General features: G+C 45.9%; 1 protein-coding gene and 1 non-coding gene across 3 annotated transcripts in view; both read left to right on the top strand.

Moving 5' to 3' along the window:
* The window catches only part of ANKH (ANKH inorganic pyrophosphate transport regulator), a 173,319-nt gene that overhangs the window by 108,728 nt on the left and 37,913 nt on the right, over nt 1-26,678 (top strand). For both annotated transcript variants that reach the window (XM_055422247.2, XM_055422248.2), the window contains exons 3-8: nt 4,456-4,574; nt 8,406-8,489; nt 16,220-16,390; nt 18,595-18,729; nt 22,193-22,285; nt 25,603-25,698. In XM_055422247.2, coding sequence (XP_055278222.1) covers nt 4,456-4,574; nt 8,406-8,489; nt 16,220-16,390; nt 18,595-18,729; nt 22,193-22,285; nt 25,603-25,698 — 698 coding nt within the window. The remainder of the gene's footprint in view (nt 1-4,455; nt 4,575-8,405; nt 8,490-16,219; nt 16,391-18,594; nt 18,730-22,192; nt 22,286-25,602; nt 25,699-26,678) is intronic.
* Nucleotides 3,150-3,221, top strand: TRNAD-GUC (transfer RNA aspartic acid (anticodon GUC)). Its single transcript has one exon. It is a non-coding gene; the product is annotated as a tRNA-Asp (tRNA).

The raw sequence follows: 26,678 nt of genomic DNA, 5'->3' as shown, positions 1-26,678 counted from the left end.
AAGCAAAAGCATCCTCAGGCCCATTGGTCTCAAAGTAACCTGGCACCTGGGAACCCCGGAGCTGCAGTCTGAACAAAAGAAGATGGCGGGGGACATCCTGGCAGAAGCAGAGGTTTGGCTGAGCTCAGCACCCAGCAGTCCTGCATACCCTCTTCAACTTTAGATGTTTGCTCTTCATTGCTCTGCGTAAAGGCACTGTTTTTAATGTTTTAGTTCAAATATTCTAATAAATCGGTATACTTAGGTATGGACTTCCCAGGCAGCTCAGACGGTAAAGAATCTGCCTGCCGTGCAGGAGACCTGGGTTCGATCCCTGGGTCAGGAAGATGTCATGGGAGAAGGAAACAGCAACCTACTGCAGTATTCTTGCCTGGGAAAACCCACGGATAGAGGAGCCTGGCAGACTATGGGGTCACAAAAGAGTCGGACATGACTTAGCAACTAAACAGCAACAGCAGCAATACTTAGGTATATTCATAGAAGTAGAAAAACTGATTTATACTGACCCCTATACACTCAGACCACATGAGCCAACCACACGGCCTGCTCGCAGCTTCTCAAACTCACATGACCTTTCTTTTCCGGCTGCTACCCTAGAGTCTCATGGGAAAAGAATTCTCTTTAGAAGCCACCTGTATGAGTTTGCTAGGTCTGTCCTAGCAAAGCACCACAGACAGCAGAAGTGCGTAGTCTCACAGTCTGGAGGCTGGAAGATCAAGGCAGTGGCGGTGAGGTTGGTTCCTTCGAAGGCCATGACCGAGAACCTGTCCCAGGCCCCTCTCTAGCTTCCAGGGGTTTATGATATGTGGTGTCCTTTGGCTTGAGGAGGCATCTCCCTGATCTCTCCCTTGATGGTCTCATGAGCTTGTCCTTTTGCATATTTCTATAGGTCTCCAAATTCCCTGTTTAGAAGGATACCAGTTGCCTTGGATTGGGAGCCCACTGTCCTTCAGTGTCACCCTGCATGTGTGTGCTTGGTCACTCAGTCATGTCCAACTCTTCAATCCCATGGACTGTAGCCCACCAGGCTCCTCTGTCCATGGGATTTTCCAGGCCAGAATACTGGAGTGGATTGCCATTTCCTTCCCCACCCAGGGATCAAACCCGAGTCTCCTGCCCTAAAGGCAAATTCTTTACCATCTGAACCACCAGGGAAGCCCCAGGGTCACCCGACCTTCACTAATTATACCTGCAATGATCCTGATGCCAAATAAAGTCACCTTCTGAGGTCCTAAGGGCTAGGAGTCAACAAATGAATTGTGAGGGGATAGACATCAACCCATACATCCCCCTCTGAAACTCAGCCTTTCTCCAGTCTCAAGGTCCCCACTTTGGCCACCCAGTCAGGTCCACTCAGCTGGCATTTATATCAGCTCTAACCTTTACCAGGGAATTTTAGTTCCTGAGCTATTCATAGCCAGCCCTGGGCTCCTGCACTTGGCATGGCTCTGTTTGCCCAGTGTGACTGCCTTTACAATTGGCAGCTATCTCTGCCAGGAGGGGCAAGGGGGCAGGATCAGGACATTTCTCTGGGGATCTCCACACAATGAACTTGACCGACAATGAAAAGGCATGTACAGATCAACAGCGGCCATGATTTCCAAGTCTCAGCACTCACAGTAAGCTGTGTGTGTGGTTCAGTAACATCTGCAGCCCGGCTTCGGGTTTCATTGGCTCATCTCAGATCTGAATGCACTTCTCACCTCGCTGCAAAGTAGGGCTGGAGGGCTCCCTCCCTGCCTCAGAGGGTCAGGTCACCTTCATACCTTCTGATCCAAGCAGGACATCACAGCTGCCTCCCTGGACCCTGGCCATAACTAATCCCGCTTCTCCCTTCTTTGCTCTTTTTGCCAAGTGCCAGCCTCCCTCCTGGATTTCCCTTCCTGTTGCCTCAGTGGTTCTGCTGGCCCCACCACACTCCACACCTGACACCTGAGCTCACCTGGCAGTTCGCGTTTGGATTTCCACCTCTGCTCCTCCTGGGAGGATTCAGATCTCCCCTTCTGCATTTGCCTCCCCTGCCAACCTGTTCTCTATATGACTCAGTCATCTTAGCCCCCTCCCTCTTGAACTCACTTATTTGTACCTCACTTCCACTGGGATTCCCATTTGGGCATTTCAGTATCTTTGTTTTCATCCTGAAGAGCATGCTTAATTCAGCATCCTCATGATTCCAGGCTAATCCCGACAAAAGATAGAGGATTATTCTTTTTACTAATTAATATGGTAATAAACCCACAAAGCCATGAAATTAAAAGATGCTTACTCCTTGGAAGGAAAGTTATGACCAACCTTGATAATATATTAAAAAGCAGAGACATTACTTTGCCAACAAAGGTCCATCTAGTCAAGGCTATGGTTTTTCCCGTGGTCACATATGGATGTGAGAGTTGGACTGTGAAGAAAGCTGATTGCCGAAGAATTGATGCTTTTGAACTGTGGTGCTGGAGAAGACTCTTGAGAGTCCCTTGGACTGCAAGGAGATCCAACCAGTCCATTCTAGAGGAGATCAATCCTGGGTGTTCATTGGAAGGACTGATGCTAAAGCTGAAACTGCAATACTTTGGCCACCTCATGCGACGAGTTGACTCACTGGAAAAGACTGATGCTGGGAAAGGTTGGGGGCGGGAGGAGAAGGGGACGACCGAGAATGAGATGGCTGGATGGCATCACCGACTCTGTGGACATGAGTTTGAGTGAACTCCGGGAGTTGGTGATGGACAGGGAGGCCTGGCATGCTGTGATTCATGGGGTCGCGGAGAGTCGGACATGACTGAGCGACTGAACTGAACTGAATTGAAACCCACAAAGAGTCAGAAACAATTTAGCAACTGAACGTCAATAACAAATGGTAACAAATCAACCCCCACACTTTGAAATGGAGGAAGGGATTCTGCTTGTTTCACAAAAAGTAAGAGGGACACTGCATTTGACTTCCTTTCTGATTTCAAACAGCTTCTGCACTTCTGGAGTACGTAAATATTCATATTAATGAAAGAGTGAACACAGCAGGAAAACTGCTGTTAGAGCATCATGTAAACACCATGAAACACAAAGATAACTGTTTTCCTATATGGTCTAAACTTTGTATCAATGAGGTAGGAAATAGCCAATATTTTATTTAACCGTTACTAAAATGTCAGGGGGCTTCCCTGGTGGCTCAGATGGTAGAGAATCTGCCTGTCGTGCAGGAGGCCCAGGTTCGATCCCTGGGTTGGGAAGATCCCCTGGAGAAGGGAATGGCTACCCAGTCCAGTATTCTTGCCTAGAGAATCCCATGGACAGAAAAGCCTGGAGAGCCACAGTCCATGGGGTCACAAAGACTCATAGACAAATAACACACACACACACACACACACACACACACACACACACAAAGCAATGTCAGAGTGCTTAGTTCATATGTTGTGAAATTTTTCTCTTTCTACCTTTCTCACCCTTTGGCACGTACACATTCATTCAGCCTTTGTTGGTTAGGTACACACTGGTCCCAAATCCTCACATGCGAGGGACTTGGAAAGCACAGAGACAGCATTTTTCCACTGGGCAAACTATACCCACAGTCTCCATCCCCCACAATTTTTGCCTTCCTGGGAAAAATGAAACAAAAGGAATTACAAAGAATGAATAGCTACCTTTAAATTTTTACTGAAAAGCCATGTTTTGTTGAATCACTGTGTTGTATACCTGGAACTAGCATAATATTGTAGATCCGTTAAACTTATTAAAGAAAAAACAAAAGGCATTTTAGTTTCTCCTAGTAAATAAGAATACCTACAGACATTGAGGGCTTCCCTGGTGGCTTAGTGGTAAAGAACCCCCCTGCCAATGCAGGAGATGTAAGTTTGATCCCTGGAGAAGGAAATGGCAACCCACTCCAGTATTCTTGCCTGGGTAATTCCATGGACAGAGAAGCTTTGTGGGCTACAGTCCATGGGGTAGCAAAAGAGTCAGACTTGACTTAGCAACTAAACAACAACTACGTAGGCACTGAGCTTTCAAACTAGCCATCAAGCATTCTTTTATAATATCAAAAGAATGGAAACAACCTAAATATGTAATAATTGGAGATTGAATAAGTGATACTAAATGAACCTGCAAAAAAGAATTCAGTACAACCAATCAAATATAGAAGCATGTTATGAAAAGATGTTGATGGTTCACAAAAGAGTATATATGTAGTATGACGCCATTTTTATGTTAAAACACCCACGCATGCTCCTCCACATAACACCCATAAAACAACTGGATGATTAGCACCCAGAGTGTCGACTGACCCCTTCTGGGCAGAAGGATGGATGAAATTGTAGATGATTTTTATCCTTTTGCTTATCTAGATTTTTTCTACCAAAATATATATATATATAGAATCTTTAAAATTGTTTTTAAACTTTTGAGATAAAAAAACTTATGCGGATAACTTTTTCTAAATATTGCCGTGTATTTTTTTTTCAGCATATAGTGACTTAGGCTACTACATCATCAATAAATTGCACCACGTGGATGAGTCAGTGGGGAACAAAACAAGAAGGGCCTTCCTGTATCTCGCTGCCTTCCCTTTTATGGATGCGATGGTGAGTAGGGAAGATCGTTGGCACTTTTTTAATTATAGTAAAAAATACATAACCTAAAACTTACCATTTTAACCATTTTTATTTGTGCAGTTCAATGGCGTGTAGTATAGTCACATTGTTGTGAATCTTCAGAACTCTTTTCATCCTGGGATACTGACTCTATTCCTGTTAAACACTGACTCCCCATCTACCCCTCCCCCAGCCCCTGGCAACCCGGAAATGGAAATGGGTCCACTTACTCCCTACATAGATCCACTTACTCCTTGGCAGGAAAGTTATGACCAGCCTAGACAGCATGTTAAAAAGCAGAGACATTACTTTGCCAACAAAGGTCCATCTAGTCAAGGCTATGGTTTTTCCAATAGTCATGTATGGATGTGAGAGTTGGACTATAAAGAAAACTGAGTACAAAAAATTGATGCTTCTGAACTGTGGTGTTGAAGACTCTTGAGAGTCCCTTAGACTGTGAGGAGATCCAACCAGTCTATCCTAAAAGAGATCAGTCCTGAGCGTTGATTGGAAGGACTGATGTTGAAGCTGGCCACCTGATGCAAAGAGCTGACTCATTGGAAAAAACCCTGATGCTGGGCAAGATTGAAGGCAGGAGGAGAAGGGGACGACAGAGGATGAGATGGTTGGATGGCATCACCGACTCAATGGACATGAGTTTGAGTGAACCCCAAGAGTTGGTGATGGACAGGGAGGCCTGGAGAGCTGCAGTCCGCGGGGTCGCAAAGAATCGGACACAACTGAGCGACTGAACTGAACTGAACTCCCTACAAAATGACCAACACCCTTGAGGCTCTCTTCACTGCCCTCCACACTTTTCTCACTGGAGGAATATTCATATAACATGAAATTTCCCATCTGAACCATTGTTAAGTGCAGTTGAGTGGCCTTGGGTGCTTTCACATTGCTCTTCTCCCATCCCCACCGTCCACACTCAGCTCTCTCCATCCTCCCCACTGAACACTGACTTCCCACCCTCCCCCAGTCCCTGATACCCACCACTGTTACTTCTCTGTCTGTGAACTCAACTACTCTGGTACCTCATGAATAGAATAATACAGTATTTGTCTTTTTGTGGCTCTTTGGCTTATTTCACTTCACAGAATGTCTTCAAGATTCATCCATGTTGTAGCCTGTAAGAATGTCCTTTTCTAAGGCTGAGTAACATTTCTTGTATGTATAAGCTGTATTTTGTTTATCCTTTCATCCATCCATGGGCATCTGGCTTATTTCCACATTTGTCTGCTATGAATACTGCCACTAGGAAGATGAGTGTACAAATATCCCTTTGAGTCCTTGCTGTAATTCTTTTGAGTATATACCCATAAGAGGAATTGCTAAATCATATAATAATTCTGTTTTTAAGTTTTTGAGGCTCCATTTTGCCTCTCCACCAGCTGTGCGGAAGGGTTCCAACTGACCACTCACTAACTTTTAACCAGTCCATCTTGTCAGTTTATTTTATGAGAATTGTCTGTATTTGCTACAAGTCCTGGCAGGAGGCGAGAGAGCTCCCTTGAAAATTTGATTCAAATATAAATTCTTTTCTGATATATTCCGGCTCAAGAGATCAGGATAGCTTTCAGATAAACTTACCACTTGTGTGGTATAAGCACCCAAAGCTTTTTACAATAAGACTCACTTGAATATACTGATAGGGCTTTATTACTTTAATAACCAGCTTTGCTAGAGTAGCGAAGTATGACTCACTTCCATAGATTAAATTCTTTGTCCTGATACTTAAGAGTTCTCAAAGAATGTTTTTTTCCTATTCATCTGTATTGTATATATGAAAGAGACTTAGCAAAAAAAAAAAATATGTATATATAGTATATGTATATACACACACACGTATACATATATCTTCAATAATGGCTAATGGTGGAAAATAAACCTTTTCTTTAGGATCCATTTTAAATTGCCCTTGGAAGGAAGCTTTAAAATATGATCATTTGTATGGGGTTATTTCTATTTTTTAACGATTTTTTATTTTGAAAAATTTTAGACATACATGACAGTAAGCACAAATTATTAGCATGCAGCAAGGCATTTCTTACAAGAAGATGGCCTTTGATTTTCCTTTGATGGTTGTATAGGTTTTGTTTTGTTTAACCACCCCTCTCCTCCAGTTCTGTATACATCAGATGTGTGAGGTGAGTGGACCTCTGTATCAAGGTTAAGGCAGCAGCCCCAAATCCTCGGAGGAAGGAGGCAAGGTACTAATAAAAATGCACGTGGTCCATCCTCTCAAATGTCATCAGAAGCCTCACTGTGCCCACAGCTGGGTTACGGGCGCAGCCTCACTGAATCTGACGGCTTCCTAGCCATGTGGGGGCGCCTTAGATACTAAACCCTCAGTTTCCACTGAAGGTTCTGATTTTCAGTTGTCCTGACATCACTTTAGGCTAAGAATTTGGCCATTGGAACACTTGTACATGGATTTCCTTTTTCTTACTTATCACCAGGTGTGTTTACTCTGGTAGCTGACACATACCTTCCACCCCTGTGCCCCCTGCCTCTAAAAGAAAAAGGCCAAGGATTTGGGATGTGTGGAAGCAGAGTCCCCACGGGCCCAGGCTGGACTGAGATGGCACCTCAGTGCCCTCAAAGCAGTGAGAGAACTGAATGGGGTGACTGACCTTTTTCACAGCCTAAGAGAGTGAAAACCCAGCTTCTTAGGCAGAGTCTGAGGTTCTAATGCCCTTCCTCCTATCTGTACTGAGACTCTGCTAACACATAGAAGAACTACAATTATCAGGGAACGCAGGACTAAAAGTCCTCACAGACTCATTGCCGCAGAAGTGCCCAAAACTCAAAACATTTGTGATCAGCACACTGTTCTTCCATGTTTCATCTACCAACTCCCCCAAAAGACCAGTAGTAAGAGATTACTGATAAAGACCAAAATAATACATATCATCTCCCCAGACACACACACACACACACCCTACAGCATGGCCCTGATATATTAGTTGGAGAAATAATATTTTTGAAGCTTATTATCCAGATCACTTTTAGTCAATAAAGACAGCCCACGAGCCACAATTTACAAATGTCATTTACACTTGGCCTTTCTTTTCATATTTGGCACCTTGGGACCTGTGAGCTGCGGAGGAAGTAGCAGTAAACGCAGTTACATAGTCTTGACACAGACCTAGGCTATTCCCTAGGTGTGCTTGTGTTTAGCTCACGTGAAATGTTATTTCTGTGTCAGTTCAGGTTGACCTTTACTAGTGAGAAAGATGATCCTGAAACAGATCCTACTTTGAACTTCAAACCTTCTCCAAACCTGCCATCCCCTGGGCTTTTCGTTCTCTGCAGGCTTTCTAGCACCTTCCTCTTAATTCCCCTCAAAGGCACCAAGTGTCAGATCAGATCCTGCCCAGACTTAAAGAGAAGGAAGTAGTAGAGCCCTGATCAGTCAGTGGGAGCCTGTAATGACTGCCGTAACTCAGATCCAGTTTTGAGTCCTCACTGGAACCTGCTTCACAGACCAGAAAGCTATGCTTTGTAACTCACACTGGTCCCCTTTCCTGGTATTCACCCAGATTTCCTGCCAGGCCCATGAACCAGTATACTAGTCTTCAGATAATTGGTACCAAACAAATACTATGTGGTCACTGGTTCCGCTTAAAAACCTCACTTGGTCCTGGGTACCAGGTTAAGTTACAATCATTCTATCAATCAAAGATTCATTAAACTTGTGCTACTAAGGTTGGGAGGTGGGTAGGTATAAAGTCTCGGAACACCCAGGAACTCATGAGAACCAGAAGTAACCTAATCCTGAATGTATCTCATGCCCCTATCTCGCCTTCCTGGCAGGCGTGGACCCATGCTGGCATTCTCCTGAAACACAAATACAGTTTCCTGGTCGGATGTGCCTCAATCTCAGACGTCATAGCTCAGGTAAGTGTGGTGTGTGTATCAAAGCTGCTCCTTTCGGGTGATGGACAGAACTGCCCGGAGCCTCATTTACATCCATCCACTCTGCAGGGCATCCCTACTTGATTCAAATCAAACATGGACTTTGATAAATGCTTGTTAAATGAATGAGCAAACGAACCCTCCCATGATTACAGTGTGTAGAATCTTGCGAAAAGGGGGAATTGTAGGAATTGAATTTCACTATCAGAGTTTTTGACCTTTATTGTTAAGGCTCTTGCATTCGAAATGACTCTAAAACCATGGCTAGCATGTGATCACAGGGTCACTGTGCACCTGACGGGGTGGACACACGGGCCTCTGTGTGGCCGAGGCACTCGGGGCTAGGTTTAGAAGAGTATGTCTAGAAATTACTCTTTAATTATCATTGCCACCTGGGCAATTCAGGTGTCTTTCCCACAAACTCAGAATCACGAAATTGAGTCTGAGAACATTCTACTTCTGTCCAGTTTCCCCAGGGTCTGGCACCAGCCCTGGTTTCCATGCTCCATCCTTTCTTCTTCCATCAAAGATTCCATGACAGATTTTAGCAGAAGATATTTAATTGCAAGATGATGCTGTGAAAGTGCTGCACTCAATATGCCAGCAAATTTGGAAAACTCAGCAGTGGCCACAGTACTGGAAAAGGTCAGTCTTCATTCCAATCCCAAAAAAAGGCAATGCCAAAGAATTCTCAAACTACCGCACAATTGCACTCATCTCACACGCTAGTAAAGTCATGCTCAAAATTCTCCAAGCCAGGCTTCAGCAATATGTGAACCGTGAACTCCCAGATGTTCAAGCAGGTTTTAGAAAAGGCAGAGGCACCAGAGATCAAATTGTCAACATCCGCTGCATCATGGAAAAGCAAGAGAGTTCCAGAAAAACATCTATTTCTGCTTCATTGACTATGCCAAAGCCTTTGACTGTGTGGATCACAATCATCTGTGGAAAATTCTGAAAGAGATGGGAATACCAGACCACCTGACCTGCCTCTTGAGAAGCCTGTATGCAGGTCAGGAAGCAACAGTCAGAACTGGACATGGAACAACAGACTGGTTCCAAATAGGAAAAGGAGTACGTCAAGGTTGTATATAGTCACCCTGCTTATTTAACTTATATTCAGAGTACATCATGAGGAATGCTGGGCTGGAAGAAACACAAGCTGGAATCAAGATTGCTGGGAGAAATATCAATAACCTCAGATATGCAGATGACCCCACCCTTATGGCAGAAAGTGAAGAGGAACTCAAAAGCCTCTTGATGAAAGTGAAAGAGGAGAGTGAAAAGGTTGGCTTGAAGCTCAACATTCAGAAAACAAAGATCATGGCATCTGGTCCCATCACTTCATGGGAAATAGATGGAAAAACAGTGGAAACAGTGTCAGACTTTATTTTTTTGGGCTCCAAAATCACTGCAGATGCTGATTGCAGCCATGAAATTAAAAGACGCTTACTCCTTGGAAGGAAAGTTATGACCAACCTAGATAGTATAAAAAGCAGAGACATTACTTTGCCAACAAAAGTCCGTCTAGTCAAGGCTATGGTTTTTCCCGTGGTTATGTATGGATGTGAGAGTTGGACTGTGAAGAAAGCTGATCGCCGAAGAATTGATGCTTTTGAACTGTGGTGTTGGAGAAGACTCTTGAGAGTCCCTTGGACTGCAAGGAGATCCAACCAGTCCATTCTAAAGGAGATCAATCCTGGGTGTTCATTGGAAGGACTGATGCTAAAGCTGAAACCCCAATACTTTGGCCACCTCATGTGACAAATTGACTTACTGGAAAAGACTCTGATGCTGGGAGGGATTGGGGGCAGGAGGAGAAGGGGACGACAGAGAATGAGATGGCTGGATGGCATCACCGACTCTATGGACATGAGTTTGAGTGAACTCTGGGAGTTGGTGATGGACAGGGAGGCCTGGCGTGCTGTGATTCATGGGGTCGCAAAGAGTCAGACACGACTGAGCGACTGAACTGAACTGAACTGATAGTCTGTAAGTTAGACTTAGTTCCTACAGTCGGGGATTTGGAGAATGATCTCTTTATGGAGAAGGAGGTGGACTGATTTCTAAACTTGCTTTCCAGTTCTCAGTTCCATGCTAGGAACATGTCAACATGGTTCTTCCTGGTTTTTCCCTGCTGAGCATGCTAGTCTTTCAACCACCTTTTTGAAATAATCTACTGTTCGACTGTTAGTACCTCCCTAAAGGCCAAGAATTAAATTTCCAGATTAATTGCATTGACTCCATGGATCACTATTTAAAGTAATTTAAATTTCTTCCTGCTAACATTATGTGTGTGTATCTGTGTGTGCATGTGTGTATGAGTGCGTGTACGTTTTCTAGCACATGCCTGAATACCCCCTAACATCATTCTTTGATGTATCTTTGTTAATTTTCTTGTTGAGTTATTGGAGATTTTTTGCTTGGTCTTACTTTTGATTCATCCTCTGAGGGATGTGAACTGCCTCGTTCACGCTAATCACTTACTTGGAAATTAAGGGAATACCTCTCATTTTCAACATGAGCATTGACACCTGACTTAGCATTTGTATCCTCAAAGGCAAAAAGAAAAACACACGTCTTTACCTTAGATAAATACAGCAAGCATCCAAGAGTAAAAGAAAAATCATATCCCTGAAAAATGCTTTCCCAGTATGCCCACAGTCTTTTTCCTTCTTAATTTTAAAACTAGTACTGACCCCTGCCTGCTGGGAGGGCTCAAAATTTCAGAATAAATCTATCTGGTTATTCGGGGCAACGGAAGCTGGATTCAGGTGCCATCTGACCTCGGGCTGTTCCTGGTGATGTAGTTATTTTAAGCCTTATAGCTTGAGTTCCTACCACAGTTTGATTGAGGGAATAAACTCAGTTTTTGTTCGTAAGTCTTTTGCTCTCACTCTCACCCTCAACTTCATTCCTCTCATTGCTTGAAAATATTTGTTAATTACCAGATCTGGTAAGGAATAAATAGATCCCAGGCAAAGTCCTTTTTTAAAAACATTTTTAAATGTTTTTATTTTACTTTTATTTTTTAAATTATGAAAGTATGATAATGCATTTACAGGAGACTTGGAAAATCCAGAACAAAGTTACATATAGTTTCACTATATATTACAATTTTTAAGTAGATGAGTTAAGATCTTTGGTTCGAGTTTCAATATCAAGCTCTCAAAAAATTAATAAAATGAATATACAGAAAAGTAGAAGAATATGGTAGACCTGAAAACCACCATGAACCAATTCAACATAGTTAATATTAGTACAGTTTTCACACAGAAGTAGGATACAAATTATATTCAAGTTCCCACAGACTGTAAACTAAGAGACATTGGAAATATCCAGGGACATAAAACAATGTGCAAAAATTTCATGGTCGAAACATATTGAAATCGTATAGAGTCCTAGGCAAAGTCCCTTGAAATACCACCTTGGCATAGATAGGAAGGGAGTGATCACCAATGATAACATGAAAATAGTTTGTAGTGCCTTGAGTGTCAGTGCCAACTCCTGTTTTAAAAGTAATTTTTAGTCAGCTAATTAATTTCATATCATAATATAATAAAAGCTCTTAGTTTGGTTCCAACATGATATGGTTTTCTATGTCACCATTATTGTAATGATCATATCTTTTGTATATATTTCATGATCACCTGGACTTTCCTAGCTTGCTCAGTATTAAATGAAACTTTCGGGGGAGGGGAGTTGTTGGACCTCACTGGAGCCTCTAGTTCTTTCTTCTTTCTGCTGTCCTCAGCCCTGGCCTTCTGAAGTCAGCTCAGACCCCAGAGATGGGATCCCAGGATCCCAGTTGAGTAATCTGGCTATACTACTGTCAGTCCCCTTGTCTCCTGCCTTTCCATCTCAGCCTTCTGGCAAGATCCCTGCAACTTGCACCACTTGCACCCAGGTAGCAAGTGCTCCTGCGAAAAGCTTCACAGTGGGACAAACCAATTGCAGTATAAATCCACAGTCCCATCACTCACCTCAGCTGACTCTAGTGACCATGTCCGAGGGTCTCCACCCACCTCACTATCCCCAGCAGATGACCTCACTGCCCACTTCACTGAGGAGTGCAAACCCACATGCCTACTTTCAGACCCTTGCATCACCTCTGCTCTCCCCATTACAGGAAAGGACTTGTCCCTTCTTAGTCCCCAGCCACTTCTTCCTCCGGTGCCTCTGAGCCCGTCCTGTCTGGCTTTCTGGGGAACCTTATTCATCAGTTACCAGTGACTCCTTCTCTCTCCCCTGGATCATTTCTCTTGACATGGAAACACGCTCAGACTTCTTCTACTTAAAACAACCACAACCACAGCATCAGCAACAAGCTTTTTCTGGCTCCCATGTACCTCTGTTTTTTCACAGCCAAACCTTTCAGAAAGGTGGTTTCTACTCAGGGTCTCCATTTCTTCACTTCTCATTCCTTCTTTTACCTACTGCAGACTGACTTCCACTCCCATCAGCTCACCCACACAGTTCTCACTAATGACCTGCCTGCCACTGAATCCAGTGCAACAGTTTCCATTGACTTCATGGCTGTCTCAGTAACTCTTCATTCTGTTGACTGCTCTGTCCTCCATGAAACACCCCTTCCCACTGGCTCTCACACCACCATATCGTGGTTTTTCTTCTACTTCTGACAGCACAGGTCATCTATTGATGTGTAAATGCTGAAGTTGCTCAAGACCCATCTCTCGTCACTGTGTGTTCTATTCATGAAGAATCTGATGGTTGCCCTGCGTTTATTCCATCTGTAACATGACTGATATTCACCAAATAATTGTCTGCAGCCAAGCCCTCTGCTCAGGGTTCTAGACAAGGCATCTGAATGTCTCGATGATATTTCCACTCAGATCCTTCAAAGGCATCATAAGCCTCCATTCATAATCTTCATGATCTTGATGACTACGTTTTTGAATGAACCTCTGGCCCTGTCATCTGCTCAGAAACCTGGGAGCCACCCTAGCAGCATCCCTCTTCATTCCCATCTGTCTAAAACATTTACTCCTAAGATGCTTCCTTATCAACCCTCTTCTCCCCATCTCTGCAGCCCTGTTCTGAGAGGTCAGCCCTCCCACCTGGATCCTTAGAGTTGCCTCCTGTCCCCTGGCCTGCCCCTCTGCTCTGACTCTCCTCCCTCCTTCCCCACTGGGACCACAGTAATCTATTCTCAGTGACATTCTGGCCACCTCACCCCCTCCTCGAACCTGCTTTCAAATGGCCTCCTTGGTGTTCTTGAGATAAAAAGCCAGTATCCTGATCACAGGCTGAGAGGGGCTGAAAACCCACCAGCCCTGCTTCCTCCCTAGCCCAATCGCTCTCCTCTGTCCCCTCGCTTTCTGCCCTCCAGCCCCCGGCCCTCCCTTCCAGACCCAATGTGGCCGAGCCCCTCCCCCTGGGGGCTTTGCCTGGATCCTTCTGCCCGGAAGGGAATGCCCTGGCCTCTGCTCTCCCCACCCACCACAGGCTCCCGCCACCCACTGCCAGCCAGCTGCCTGGGCTCTGGGTCTCAGCTCAGATGCACCCCAACGGGGCAACCCCCTTCACTCCACAGTCTCCTCCCCACTCCCAGCACCACCACCCTCTTCCCTTCACGGGCCTTGTCAGGGGTTGACCACAACTCCTGCCTTCCCCATGAGGTTGTCAGCTTCAGGAGAACAGAGTCTGGGACCACCTTATCTATCACAGACTCCCCACTCCAGAGCAGGCTCTCCCTGGGAAAATCCTTACTACTGAGTCTGTAGGTTCCACCCACAAAATAACCCGATACAGTTTTGATGGCTGTATCAGGTTCAAAAATCTTAATTCTGGATTGAAATGCAGAAGGGCCAGGTGTTGTTTTAAATTGATAACTGACCCAACCCACAGTGAAGATGTACAATAAGTGTTGGACCATATGGCATCAAGCTATTAACACAGGGGAGGCTGACAAAACCCTCACTCTGGCCTTGGGCTAGTCCGGGCCGAATGCCTCCTGCCCGCCTCTGCCCGACTCTAGCCCACCCTGCTCCTCCCCTTCTGGTCCTCTCCATACCTCCCCTCCCCTTTCCTTCACGTCCAGATCTCCTTCCTCGGTTCTGCTCATCTGGCTGTCCTGATGGCACCACCAGGAGCCTTCCTGGACTTGGCAGAGGAGGGTTTTGTCTTCACATATTCATTTTCCCTCCAGCGTGTTCTCAGTCTCTAAACACTGTCATCTTCATTAACACCGTAGGTTTGTGTATATCGAATGTGAAGCCTGCTGCAGACATACTAGTCTGTTTGCACGTTAGGGCCCCTGAGAGGTCTTTATTAGTTAGAGAAATAACTGGGCGTCTTGGCCACATCGCAAAACTCAGTCTTCTGCTCCAAACACAATAGGGCCTTAACAAGGCTTTGCCCAGCTGGTCTTTGCCATTCTTCAGTTAATACAGAACATTTGTTCCCCTGGGAAGCAGCAGGCATGGAGCCAGTCACGGGCAACTTTCCTTCCATCAGTGGGCTCCACTGTATCCTCAGTGAGCGTGAACGTGAGTGTGTGATCATGAGCGTGAATGGACACTCACGCCATCCATGCTCCAGGCAGCCAGGTCCTGTCCAGGCAGCCAGGTTGTAGCTCTGTCATCCGTATTCCCCTGCGGGCATCTCTGACAGGTTCTGTCACGTTTAGTGGTTTAAGAACAACAGCCCCGGCACACGTGTCAGTTTGTGGGATAAGCTGACGACCTCTAACGTCTAATACTTTTCTTTCATTCCAAAGTTCCTCTGAATTGCTCTGTTCCCTCTAGCAATTGAACACACTCATTTGATGAATCATGCTCATTCTCCAGCTTCTTTTTTAACTTTCTGTCACCAGTCATTTCTTGAGAATGCAGCGATCAGAATATGCCTCCTTTGGTCAGGCTCACTTAGCGGCGGTATATTTCACAAGCCTATCCTTCCATGGATGATTGGCTAAGAAGGTTGATGTAGCTCAGATACTCTCTCCCCTCTCCTATTTTCCTACCTCTGCACCCACTATTCCCCAGGGCTCCTCCCAAGATGGGAATCCCAGGACTCTGCCCAGAGGCTGGACTGATTCCCTCATTTCTACAGGACAGGAAGTTAAATAGTTCGATAAATTTGCTTTAGAGCCTGTACCATTCAATAGAGATTGACACTTTACTATTATTTCAATCCCTGCTGACTTTGTATTTTTTTTTGACCTATGCCACTTTTGTAAGTCAAGATCTTCAATTTTGATTGTCTGGTTTTATAATTAACACTGGTGGCTTTCACAGCACGTTTAGCGGAATCCACATTATAAATGTCAATGGCCGTTTTCCTATGTCCCGTCGCTGGTCACTGTTCTGTCCTTTGCGGAAGGTCATTTAGCTTCTCTGGCGTGGATTGCATGTGCTCCTGGAGAGGGCAAAATTCTTCTGCATCGTTTAGGGTCTGGGAAACCAAAGCTTCTGGATGGTCTTTAGCAATAATGTTAACCAGATGTGCAGTTGCCTTAAAAGAAATACTTAGTGGTGAACATAGCAGAGTGACCGTGTGTCCATCCAGTGCTTCCCAAACGTCTGACCCTGGTTTCTCTGAGAGAAGTGCTGAGCGGTAGCCCCGGGTCCTGCTCTCCTCACCTTCAGTTCTAAGGCTTTTGCTCAGAGATCCGTCTCAGTTCCAGGTGCAAGAGGTTGGGCTGGGCTTCTGTGAATTGGTTGTTGACTGTCTGTTTCCCCACCTCTCAGGTCGTTTTCGTAGCCATTCTTCTTCACAGTCACCTGGAGTGCAGGGAGCCGCTGCTCATCCCCATCCTGTCCCTGTACATGGGCGCCCTCGTGCGCTGCACCACCCTGTGTCTGGGCTACTACAAGAACATCCACGACATCATCCCGGACAGGAGTGGACCGGAGCTGGGGGTAGGTCCTTAGACCCCGAGGACAGCCTGTCTGTGCCTCCAGGGGGAGTACAGTTTGATCCTACCCCTGTGATTCGACATAGCAGCGTAACAGGCAGGTGCTCTGGGATGTCATATCCCAAGGTCAGGTGCTTGGTAATGTCCACAGGGATAAACAGCCGAGAGCTGATGAACTCTAGAGATGAGAGACCTTAGAGGTCACTCTCCAGCCTTCTTATCTCCGTACAAGAAGACTGAATCACAGTGAGTCATGTCAGGCCGAGGAGGAGACACAATGTTGGTGGTTCTTCTTCCTCTGTGGTCAAAAGGAAGTCACTCTGTGATCAACAAAGATTTTAGGAGCCCTGGTACCATGGAACTTACATTTGTTTAATTTCACAGCAGGGATCCAGACTGTGTTTGGGCTTTCTGTACTGGCTAAACACACTCATTCAGGTACCTTCTACAGAGAGAGTTGGGGAGGGTTTAGGTGAAATTTTAAATATGGTCTGTGGCCTCAGTCAGCTTTATATCCCATTTGGCTTAGTCACCAACACAGGAACAATATTCAGACAAGACAGCACAGAGACCACAATGGGAATACAAGAGCTTCCCTCTCTGTGGCTGAGAGAAGGAAGAGAGGGATGTGGTCTCAAAAGCTCTCCTGATGGCCTGTGCCTCAAAAGGTGAATATGGTACAAGCAAGGTATAATCTTACCCAGATGACCAAAGCGTTCTTTTCATCACCGGTGTAAATAGTATCTGATTTATATGTATGCTGATCTTCTCTAACCTCTGATATCAATTGGGTTGGTATCTATCCAGCTATAAGGCAAATAGACATGACTTTATATTTATATATAAATATAAATAGACCACTCTATCCCTGGGTCAGGAACATCCCCTGGAGAAGGGCACGGCAACCCACTTCAGTATTCTTGCCTGGAGAATCCCATGGACAGAGGAGCCTGGCAGGCTACAGTCCATGGGGTCACAAGAGTTAGACATGACTGAAGCCACTTAGCATTCAAAGTAGTGTGTATGTACATGAATGTGTGTGTGTGTGTGTGTGTGTGTGTATGTGTGTGTGTGTGTGTAGGGCTGCTCTGGTGGTTCAGACAGTAAAGAATCTGCCTGCAATGCAGGAGACCCAGGTTCAATCCCTGGGTCTGGAAGATCCTCTGGAGAAGGGAATGGCTACTCACTCCAGTATTCTTGCCTTGGAAATCTCATAGACAGAGGAGCCTAGTGAGCTACCGTCCATGGGGTTGCAAAGAGTCAGACATGACTGAATGACTAGCATTTGCAATTTATATATATATATATATAAACTGAGTGCATGACCACACTCTAGCCCTGATCCCGCCTTTGACCACATGTTACTTTTGTGTCAAAACAGGCCTTGTACTGACCACTTACCTTGATCTGAGGTCAGGCCATCAGTAATACCAGATTGAGATATTTCCATCACGAGGACCACCACATCAGATTGGTCTTGATGGTAGCAATCCATCTTAACATTCAGCTTCTAGCAAAGGGAAATAAAGTGACTGAGATGGCTCCAGGATACAACACTTACCTTTATGAAGAATCAAAACCAAAGCCACTTGATAAAAGCCAGGTGTTAAAGATAGTGCCTATCTTTGCTGTGGAATTGTTAATAAATAGCCTTCTCTTTACTGTGCTTTTATTTTGCTTATGCTTCTGAACATTTACATGACTTCTGTCAGAACCTTGAGATTAGGAACGTCTGTCATAGACTTATAGAGTGCCCAAATAATTAGGCACATTCGTGACCACACTGATGCCAAAATAAATTACAATAATGTTTTACTTCTATGAGTTACCTCTTACTGACATGGCTTCTAGCCAGTCAGTTTTATGATATGAGCAAGAACTTTTCCAACCTGTTTCTCAGGCTGTGAAGCTGGGTTCTGCTTGGGTTAGCGTTGCCCTGTTTAGACAATAGTGGTTTGAATCCATCAAGCTTAAAGGCATGTTTTGATTTCACGGGAGCTTGCCAGCTGTCTAAGTTCAATTCTAATAAGACTGTACATTTTATTTTAATTCAACTTGGCTTGTATATAGAGGCTTTTCCTACATTATTTTTAAGTTTAGTGAATTGACTCATGATTGACATCAAAAGAAAAGGCTTTGACTCTGAATTATTTTTTTCTGTTCTCCTTCTCAAGTTCAGCGAACTTTTATCCCATTTTGTTGATACAGGGAGATGCAACAATAAGAAAGATGCTGAGTTTCTGGTGGCCCCTGGCACTCATCTTGGCCACACAGAGAATCAGTAGGCCCATTGTCAACCTCTTTGTTTCCCGGGACCTTGGTGGCAGTTCTGCAGCTACGGAGGTAAGGCACCTTCTGGGAACATGGGTGCCCAAAGTCACCGTGTAACAAATGGGGGTGGGGAGGTGGCTGACAAATTTGTTTCCAGTTCCTCTTGAGAGCTAAGAAATTCTGTGATATTAAGTTCTATGATACCTTCACACAAGGAAGCATTGAGGATCTCCATCCGTGACTTAGAATAATGTGATTTTGGTTTTTTATGAGTATGGAAACAGTGACAGACTTTATTTTCTTGGACTCCAAAATCACTGTGGACGGTGACTGCAGCCATGTGAGGGTGGGATGGTTTGGGAGAATGGCATTGAAACATGTATATTATCACATGTGAAACGAATCGCCAGTTCAGAGTCGATGCATGTTATAGGATGCTCAGGGCTGGTATGCGGGGATGACCCAGAGGGAGGATAAGGGAAGGAGGGAGGTGGGAGGGGGGTTCGGAAGGGGGAACTCATGTACACCCGGGGTGGTGTCAGCATGTCAATGTATGGCAAAACCAATGAATATAATATTGTAAAATAATTAGCCTCCAATAAAAAAAAAAAAAAAAAGATGCTTGCTCCTTGGAAGAAAAGCTGTGACAAACCTAGACAGCGTAATAAAAAGCAGAGACATTACTTTGCCAACACAAGCCTGTATAATCAAAGCTATGGTTTTTCCAGTAGTTGTATATGGATGTGAGAGTTGGACTGTCATACAGAAGGCTGATCACTGAAGAATTGACGCTTTTCAACTGTGGTGCTGGAGAAGACTCTTGAGAGTCCCTTGGACTGCAAGGAGATCCAGCCAGTCAGTCCTAAAGGAGATCAACCCTGAATATTCATTGGAAGGACTGATGCTAAAGCTCCAATACTTTGGCCACCTGATGCAAAGAGCCCATTCATGGGAAAAGACCCTGATGCTGGGAAAGATTGAGGGTGGGAGAAGGGGAAGACAGAGGATGAGATGAGTTTGAGCAAACTCCGGACAGAGAAGCCTAGCATGCTGCAGTCCGCAGGGTCACAAAAAGTCGGATGTGTCTAAGCAACTGAACGAGTATAATGAGTATGGAAGATGTCTTATTCGTCCTTCTCTTTTACTGCATGAAAAAACCGAGGCAAGGACACAAAAGTAGTGAGAAGCTAGACTGTGTTAGAATCCAGGTTTTCTTTCTCCCACTCAGTGGCCTCTCCATTTTCCCATGGAGTCAGCATGGAGCCTTTTCACTGTAGTCACAGAGGACGCTGGGACCGGCCATGCACAGAAGTGCCCAGAAGGCAAGGGCTGATGCCTCTGTGTCCTGCCCACCTCCCTCACCTGCCATTGCTCCGCCTCCTGCATGTGCCACCCAACCCACTGTGGCTTCCTGCATCTTCGGCAACCTGCCCTCCTTCAAAAGAGGGTCTCCTCTATTTACTCACAATTCAAGAAATTGATCTGGAAACTGGCAGCTCCTCCAGGGAGAAAATCAAAGCTTTTTTTTTTTCCATCATGCCAGTATGGTATGAACAAATAGAAAGACTTCGTTTGTTTGCTCATCTGCTGCCTTCTGGGGAATTAATTCTGGCTCTGGGACTGCTGATCCTTCAGGAAGGCCGGTGGCCACTCCGAGGGCCTCCTGTTTACACAACTGCCCTTGCATACACTTTCAGCATATCTCCAGGCCAGGGTCTCTTGCCAGGTTCCATGTCCCGGGAAGCGGCTCATGTTGGCCTGGAAAGAGAAGTACATAAATCACAAGCCGAACGCTTTCTCTTGCCTCTGTGGGTTCCTGGATTTTGTTTTCTTGACTCATGAATCTCCTCTGGGGCGGCTTCTGTAACATGGCAGCTTTTTAACCTAATACTTCTATTTCAGCTGCCCTGTAAAAAGTATGGAACATCCCCCACACACACACCAATCACCTGTGTGCTAGAATCCCATCTTTCCCTAAAAAAAAAAAGAAACAGCCAAGACAATTTGTGTGTTAGAATCATTTCTAAATGGACTTCAGTGCATAAAGACAGACCTCAGCATAGGGAGACAGAACTGATGTGAATTAACTGTCTGCTTCTGATGGTGTTGGCACTTGCGAACATCTCATTGACTCCCAACAGCCCTGTGCCGTGGCTGTTGTTAGTCTCGTGGTTTTGCTGGAGGAACAGAGCGGGGGTCTGAGAGGGTTCGTGCTTCACACACACCTGGGAAGTGATGGAGTGATGCTGGAATCCAGATCAGCCTGATTCCACCACCTGCTTCTCAGAGCAGTGCCTTCACCATCTGAAGACCTCCCTCACTCACATTCCTGGCATCAAAATGAAGGGTGACTGCAACCATGAAATTAAAAAGCGCTTACTCCCTGGAGGAAAAGCTATGGCAAGCCCAGAAAGCATAGTAAAAATCAGAGACATCGCTTTGGCAGCTAACGTCTGTATAGTCAAAGCTGTGGTTTTTCCAGTAGTCATGTACAGATAGGAGAGTGGGACCATAAAGAAGGCTGAGTGCCGAAGGATTGAAATGTGGTGTTGGAGAAGACGCTTGAGAATCCCTTGGACTTCAAGGAGATCAAACCAGTCCACCCTAAAGGAAATCAACCCTGAATATTCATTGGAAGGACTGATGCTAAAGCTGAAACTCCAATACTTTGGCCACCTGAAGCGAAGAGTTGGCTCACTGGAAAAGACCCTGATGCTGGGAAAGATTGAAGGCAGGGGAGGAGAAGGGGATGACAGAGGATGAGGTGGTTGGATGGCATCACCAACTCGATGGACATGAATTTGAGCAAGCTTCAGGAGTTGGTGAAGGACAGGGAAGCCCAGCGTGCTGCAGTCCGTGGGGTCGCAAAGAGTGGAACATGACTTAGAGACTGGACGACAACAACAAAGAAATGAAACTCTCATATTCCTGGAAGGACCTCTTTGGCTTCCTGTGAGAAGTATCAGTTTTCTCAAGTTAAACATCAGAATTGGGCTCTCCTGGGCTGAACAGACTGGAAGGGAGTGGAGTGGGGTGGCGAGTACCATAAAGCCATCGACAGGTGCGTGCCGTCAGCTTCCCTGAAGGACAGCGTGGAGGCAGGGAGGTGGTCCCTGAGTGCCGAGTGTTCAGAGAGCAGGGGTGGAGCTCAGAATCGCATTTGGAGACTCAAGAATCGGCTAGATCAGAGGGTTCCGTTTGGCTCTGTGAGAACCCGGCAGACCAGGGTTGGAATCTTGGCTTTTCAGTCAGCGATCAGGACCTAGATAAATGTATCTAAAACAAGACGCGTTCTCCGAGGCTCAGGCGCACACCCTGGACCTGCTCAGCCCGCTCCCCAGGAGGCAGGGGACCTCTGTCCCTTCCTCCTGCTCCAGGGCCGTCCCAAGGCTGGCCGCGCTGACACCCGGGATGGAATGACCTGTCGGGGGGACCGTAGCTGTGACAGCTCGTGCTGCCACGTGGCAGGCGGCAGGCAGAGGCTGGAGATGCTCTCTGCGATTGCCTTGCTAACTGCTGGCTCTTCCTCTTGCAGGCCGTGGCAATTCTGACGGCCACGTACCCCGTGGGTCACATGCCGTATGGCTGGTTGACAGAAATCCGTGCTGTCTACCCCGCTTTTGACAAGGTGAGAACCCTGTGTGGCGCGGTTCCCAAAACACTCTCTTTAAAATTAGCGTTTGAGAGACAGCAGTCTCTGGTGATGGACACCTCGGTGTCTGTCAGCCTTACCTCCCTCTGCAAGGTTAATGCAGCACTGGGGCTGGCGGAGGGAATTGTGGAACACGCCCCTCGGGAAATCACAGGGGCGAATTGATGCTTGCCTTGATGCAGCTCCCAGGACCTGTCTCCAAACTGGTCCTCACTTCTAGGCTACTCCTATTAAGAAATTATTTGCAAAAGGGAAATGATACTCTCAAAAATATTAACATATTGTTTTCGTTTCTGTGGTTTGTTGCTTTTTGTTTGTTTTTACTGACCTCATAGCTGATGTGAAGGTACAGACAGTTGTGTGCTTGAGTTCATAAGCTTATGGCTTTCTTTCGAGGGGGTCCATGCACACCCTGGGTCCCAGTTGGTTCAATTCAGTTCAGTTGCTCAGTCGTGTCCAACTCTTTGCAACCCCATGGACTGCAGCACTCCAGGCTTCCCTGTCCATCACCAACTCCCAGAGTTTACTCAAACTCATGTCTATTGAGTCAGTGATGCCATCCAACCATCTCATCCTCTGTCGTCCCCTTCTCCTCCCATCTTCAATGTTTCCCAGCATCAGGGTCTTTTCCAGTGAGTCAGTTCTTCTCATCAGGTGGCCAAAGGATTGGAGTTTCAGCTTCAGCATCAGTCCTTCCAATGAATATTCAGGAGTGGGATGAACTTATTCTAGCTGAAAGCTTCTGCTGACATTGCAGGGAGGCACGTAAGTCTTCAGACCTGTAACCTGAGACCAGGTCAAGACTGACCTGCAGGTCATTTCAGAAATGCCTTTTTCATTCAAGCATAATTATTTAAACATTCAACCTAAAGCAAATATGTAGAAAAAGAGAACCCTCCCCCAAAAGATTGTATGCAATGTTTTAAAATGAAAAAATAGGAAAAAAGCAAACAACGTACCCCTTGTACTCTTAATAGCAACTGTTTGGATTTCTGTAGAACTAGCTCAGAGTCATTGCTGACATCATTTTAATCTGGTCCCAAAAGAGCCCTGAGAGGTGACGAGAGGAAGTCTGTTCACCAGCGTCCCCGGCAGATTGCCTGCCTCTCTCCCCTCACCCATAATCAGTCACCTGTGAGTAGCAGCTCCCCTCCAGGCAAGTCAGGGATCACCCCCACACAGCCACACATGAGAGAGAGAGGCTCTCGTTCAGAACTCTTCACGGGGTTGGAACTTCCCCAGTAAACAGTGAGCTGGACGCTCCACCACTTGCCAACATTCACTTGGAGCATCAGAATGCAGAGCGTCTCCTAAAAAATACCTTTGATGCCTGCTTCCCAAGCCTTCGAGAATGGACTTCAGAAGGTCTGAGTCACGTGCAGCAGAGAGCAATGTTGGACTGGGTTTAAGCCAATCTATGAAGAGAAATCAGTATTTTTGTGTCAAGGAACACGTGTGTAAAAGTCCTCAAAAACCAAGATGGATATAAGTCTTCTTGCTAAATGTTTAGCTCTTGGAGAATAAGACTATATAATAAAATCCAATAGCAGGGTTCTACTTGTGTTCGAACCTCCTGGCTGTGAGCATCTCATCTGAAATTGGTTTTGGCTACCTTGAAATGATTAAACTTAACAATATAGCCCTATACAATTTTGCTAAGAGCAGCCAAGAAAAACATTGTTTTATTCACGATCATAGAGGTTAGATGCTATGAAAAAAATCCCTTTAAGGAGCATCCCTCAAGCCCGATGCTGGAGAAAATCAGGATCCTTGTGAAACCTCCCCGTTGTCACCATGCATTCCACCGCACCGCTCCAGCCATTCCTATGAATGCCGTCTATTCACCCAGATCTTAGACACCTCTGTGTGGACTTCCGGAATTTGCTGCATTGACAGTTGAAAATCCTTAGCCTGCTTGTGGGTTCCAGACTTAGAGATTTAACATTTCTCGCATAACTTCTGATGTTTCTAGCTAAACAGGGAGATGGGAGAGTTTTCCACTCTTCCGCATTCTCTCTAGTGTTTGGTTATCATCTGCAAAAGACTGTGTTTCTGCGAAAAAGCCAACGGGGCAAGCAAGACGAGACACTGGTGCTGAGCTAATGATACGTGCTGGTTTACTCCAACCATATTGGCAAACATAATTGCTGTCTTAAAAATCAAAGCACACTTGAGGGAGTTGGGGCCCGTGGCTGTCACCACGAGGGGGCAGGGGGCAGGCATGTGCACTTGGAGAAGGGGCCTCCTCCTCACCCAGCCCACCAGGGGACCACCCTCGCGGATCCCTGGGGGAGAGGAGATGAAGAGATGTCCCACGCGCTGTGATGGGCATTGTGCCAGCACAGCAGTCTGTTTTCCAGGAAAAGCAGGTGTGCTTTAGAGACCGGAGTGAAGAAAATGGAAACCCCTCCAGAGGTCTGCGCTGGCGGCACAAAGGAGAAGGGCTTCCAGAGACTGTCTCAGCCTCTGATGGGAAGCACACATCAAAAGGCCTCTTGCGAGTGGGACCTGTAACACCTCCACTTGTACATCTGTCATTAGGCTGATGCGGGAGCCAGGGGCTTGTCGTTTGTTTCTGTGAGTCAACTCGGGCTCAGTGGATCCATAACGAGGCAGGCGTTGTTTTTTCTCAGCTGCTGTTCATAGTCAAGGGCTGGACACACGACCTTCAATCAAGGGTTTTGACTGAGTGGCGGGTACACTTAACAATGACGCTGAGATGGCATCAGCCAGCCTCGGGGATGTGTCAGAGGGCCCCTACATCCGTGTGCTCACATTTCAATTTAACAAGGGCTGTTTGAGCATCTTCTCTACTTAAGAAAGGTGGTGCTGACTTTCAGGAGCTAAAGAGATGGGTGAAACACCCAGTCCTTTATCTCAGGGAGCAAATGTGCCCCCCACAGGAGTCTTGACACATGCCCCCAGATATGATCTGGGGGCTTATTTGCCCCCTGATGCAGGCTCAATTGCCATCCCTGCCCACAGAGCCCAGGGTGGTCGGACACTGCAGGAAGGGCTGGGGCCCTGAACTAGGCGGTTGGGCACCCAGCACCCCGGAGAGGGGACTGACTCCAGAGACGCTGCTGGGAAATTCAGTCCGGAATGTCCTCTGGTTAGCAATCACGTCCAGAAACTTGACAGCGTCTGAGAGAGACGTCCAGTGGCAGCCATCTTCCAAGCTGTCCCTTGACATCTATGCTTCAGATGTGTCAAATCAAACAGAAACGAGATGCTCGATAAGAAGCATGAGTTGTCAGCCCAGGATAACCCAGAGTCTTTTCTTGCCCCCCTAGAATAACCCCAGCAATAAACTGGTGAGCACAAGCAACACGGTCACAGCAGCCCACATCAAGAAGTTCACGTTCGTCTGCATGGCCTTGTCGCTGACGGTAAGGACAGACCCACCCCTGGGCCTTGCCTCTGTGTCTGTTTTTAGAAAAGAGGAAATTGCCATTTTAAAGGGAGAAGTCTTGTATTCCATAATGCAGTGCTGTGCTAGATAAGGTGACAACCTCTCCTAGATATTTTCACCCCAAAATACAAACGACTGTTAATCAAGGATGGCATCAGGTCTATGCTTTCTCTGGTGGCTCAGACAGTAAAGAATCTGCCCACAAGGGTAGGAGACCTAGATCCGATCCCTGGTTTGGTGAGATCCCCTGGAGAAAGGAAATGGCCATCCACTCCAGTGTTCTTGCCTGGAGAATTCCTTGGACAGCGTGGCAGGCTACAGTCCATGGGGCCGCAAAGTGTCAGACACAACTAAGCAACTTTCACTTTCATCGAATCTAAGAATAGAGGGTCAACTTCTGGCATTTCTGTAAGGGGCTTCTTACATGCTGAAGGAAGGCGAGCTTTGCCTTTCTTAATGATATTCTGTCTTACTGAATGATTTCCAGCCCATCTTTAAACACCGAGTCAACTGTCTCTTTTCCACATTTAATTGGTATGATTTGTTTCAGGGGTAAAAGTTCCTTTCTTTGTATGTTTACACTTCGGAAATGTATCCTTCCTATGGAGCCATCATTCACCACATACTCACCAGGCACCTACAGGATCCGAAACCCTGTGCTGTCTTCAAGAATAGAGGTGTGAGCAAGAGTGGATAGCGCCTCCTCATTAGCAGGGCCTGTTGGTGACACTGCACAGCCTTAAATAAGCAGTACACACCCTTCCTTTATCAACTCACCTGTGCAGTTCAGATGTAGGAGATATGTTCAGAAAACATGAGAAAAAATTCCAAAGTGCTCTGTAATCCAAAGCACACTGTATATAATTTAAGGTTGTTTATAACACTTGCCAACAGTTGCAAGAAAATAATAATGGCGTTTATACAACTTCACTTCGTGGACTGTGCTCTGCAAGTTCT

Source organism: Moschus berezovskii, chromosome 18, assembly GCF_049115385.1.
Source record: "Moschus berezovskii isolate FMDL1 chromosome 18, NW_MosBer_1.0, whole genome shotgun sequence".
Lineage (NCBI taxonomy): Eukaryota > Metazoa > Chordata > Mammalia > Artiodactyla > Moschidae > Moschus > Moschus berezovskii.
Note: the sequence above shows the minus strand (reverse complement) of the source record. Positions and strands in the feature narration are given on the sequence as shown.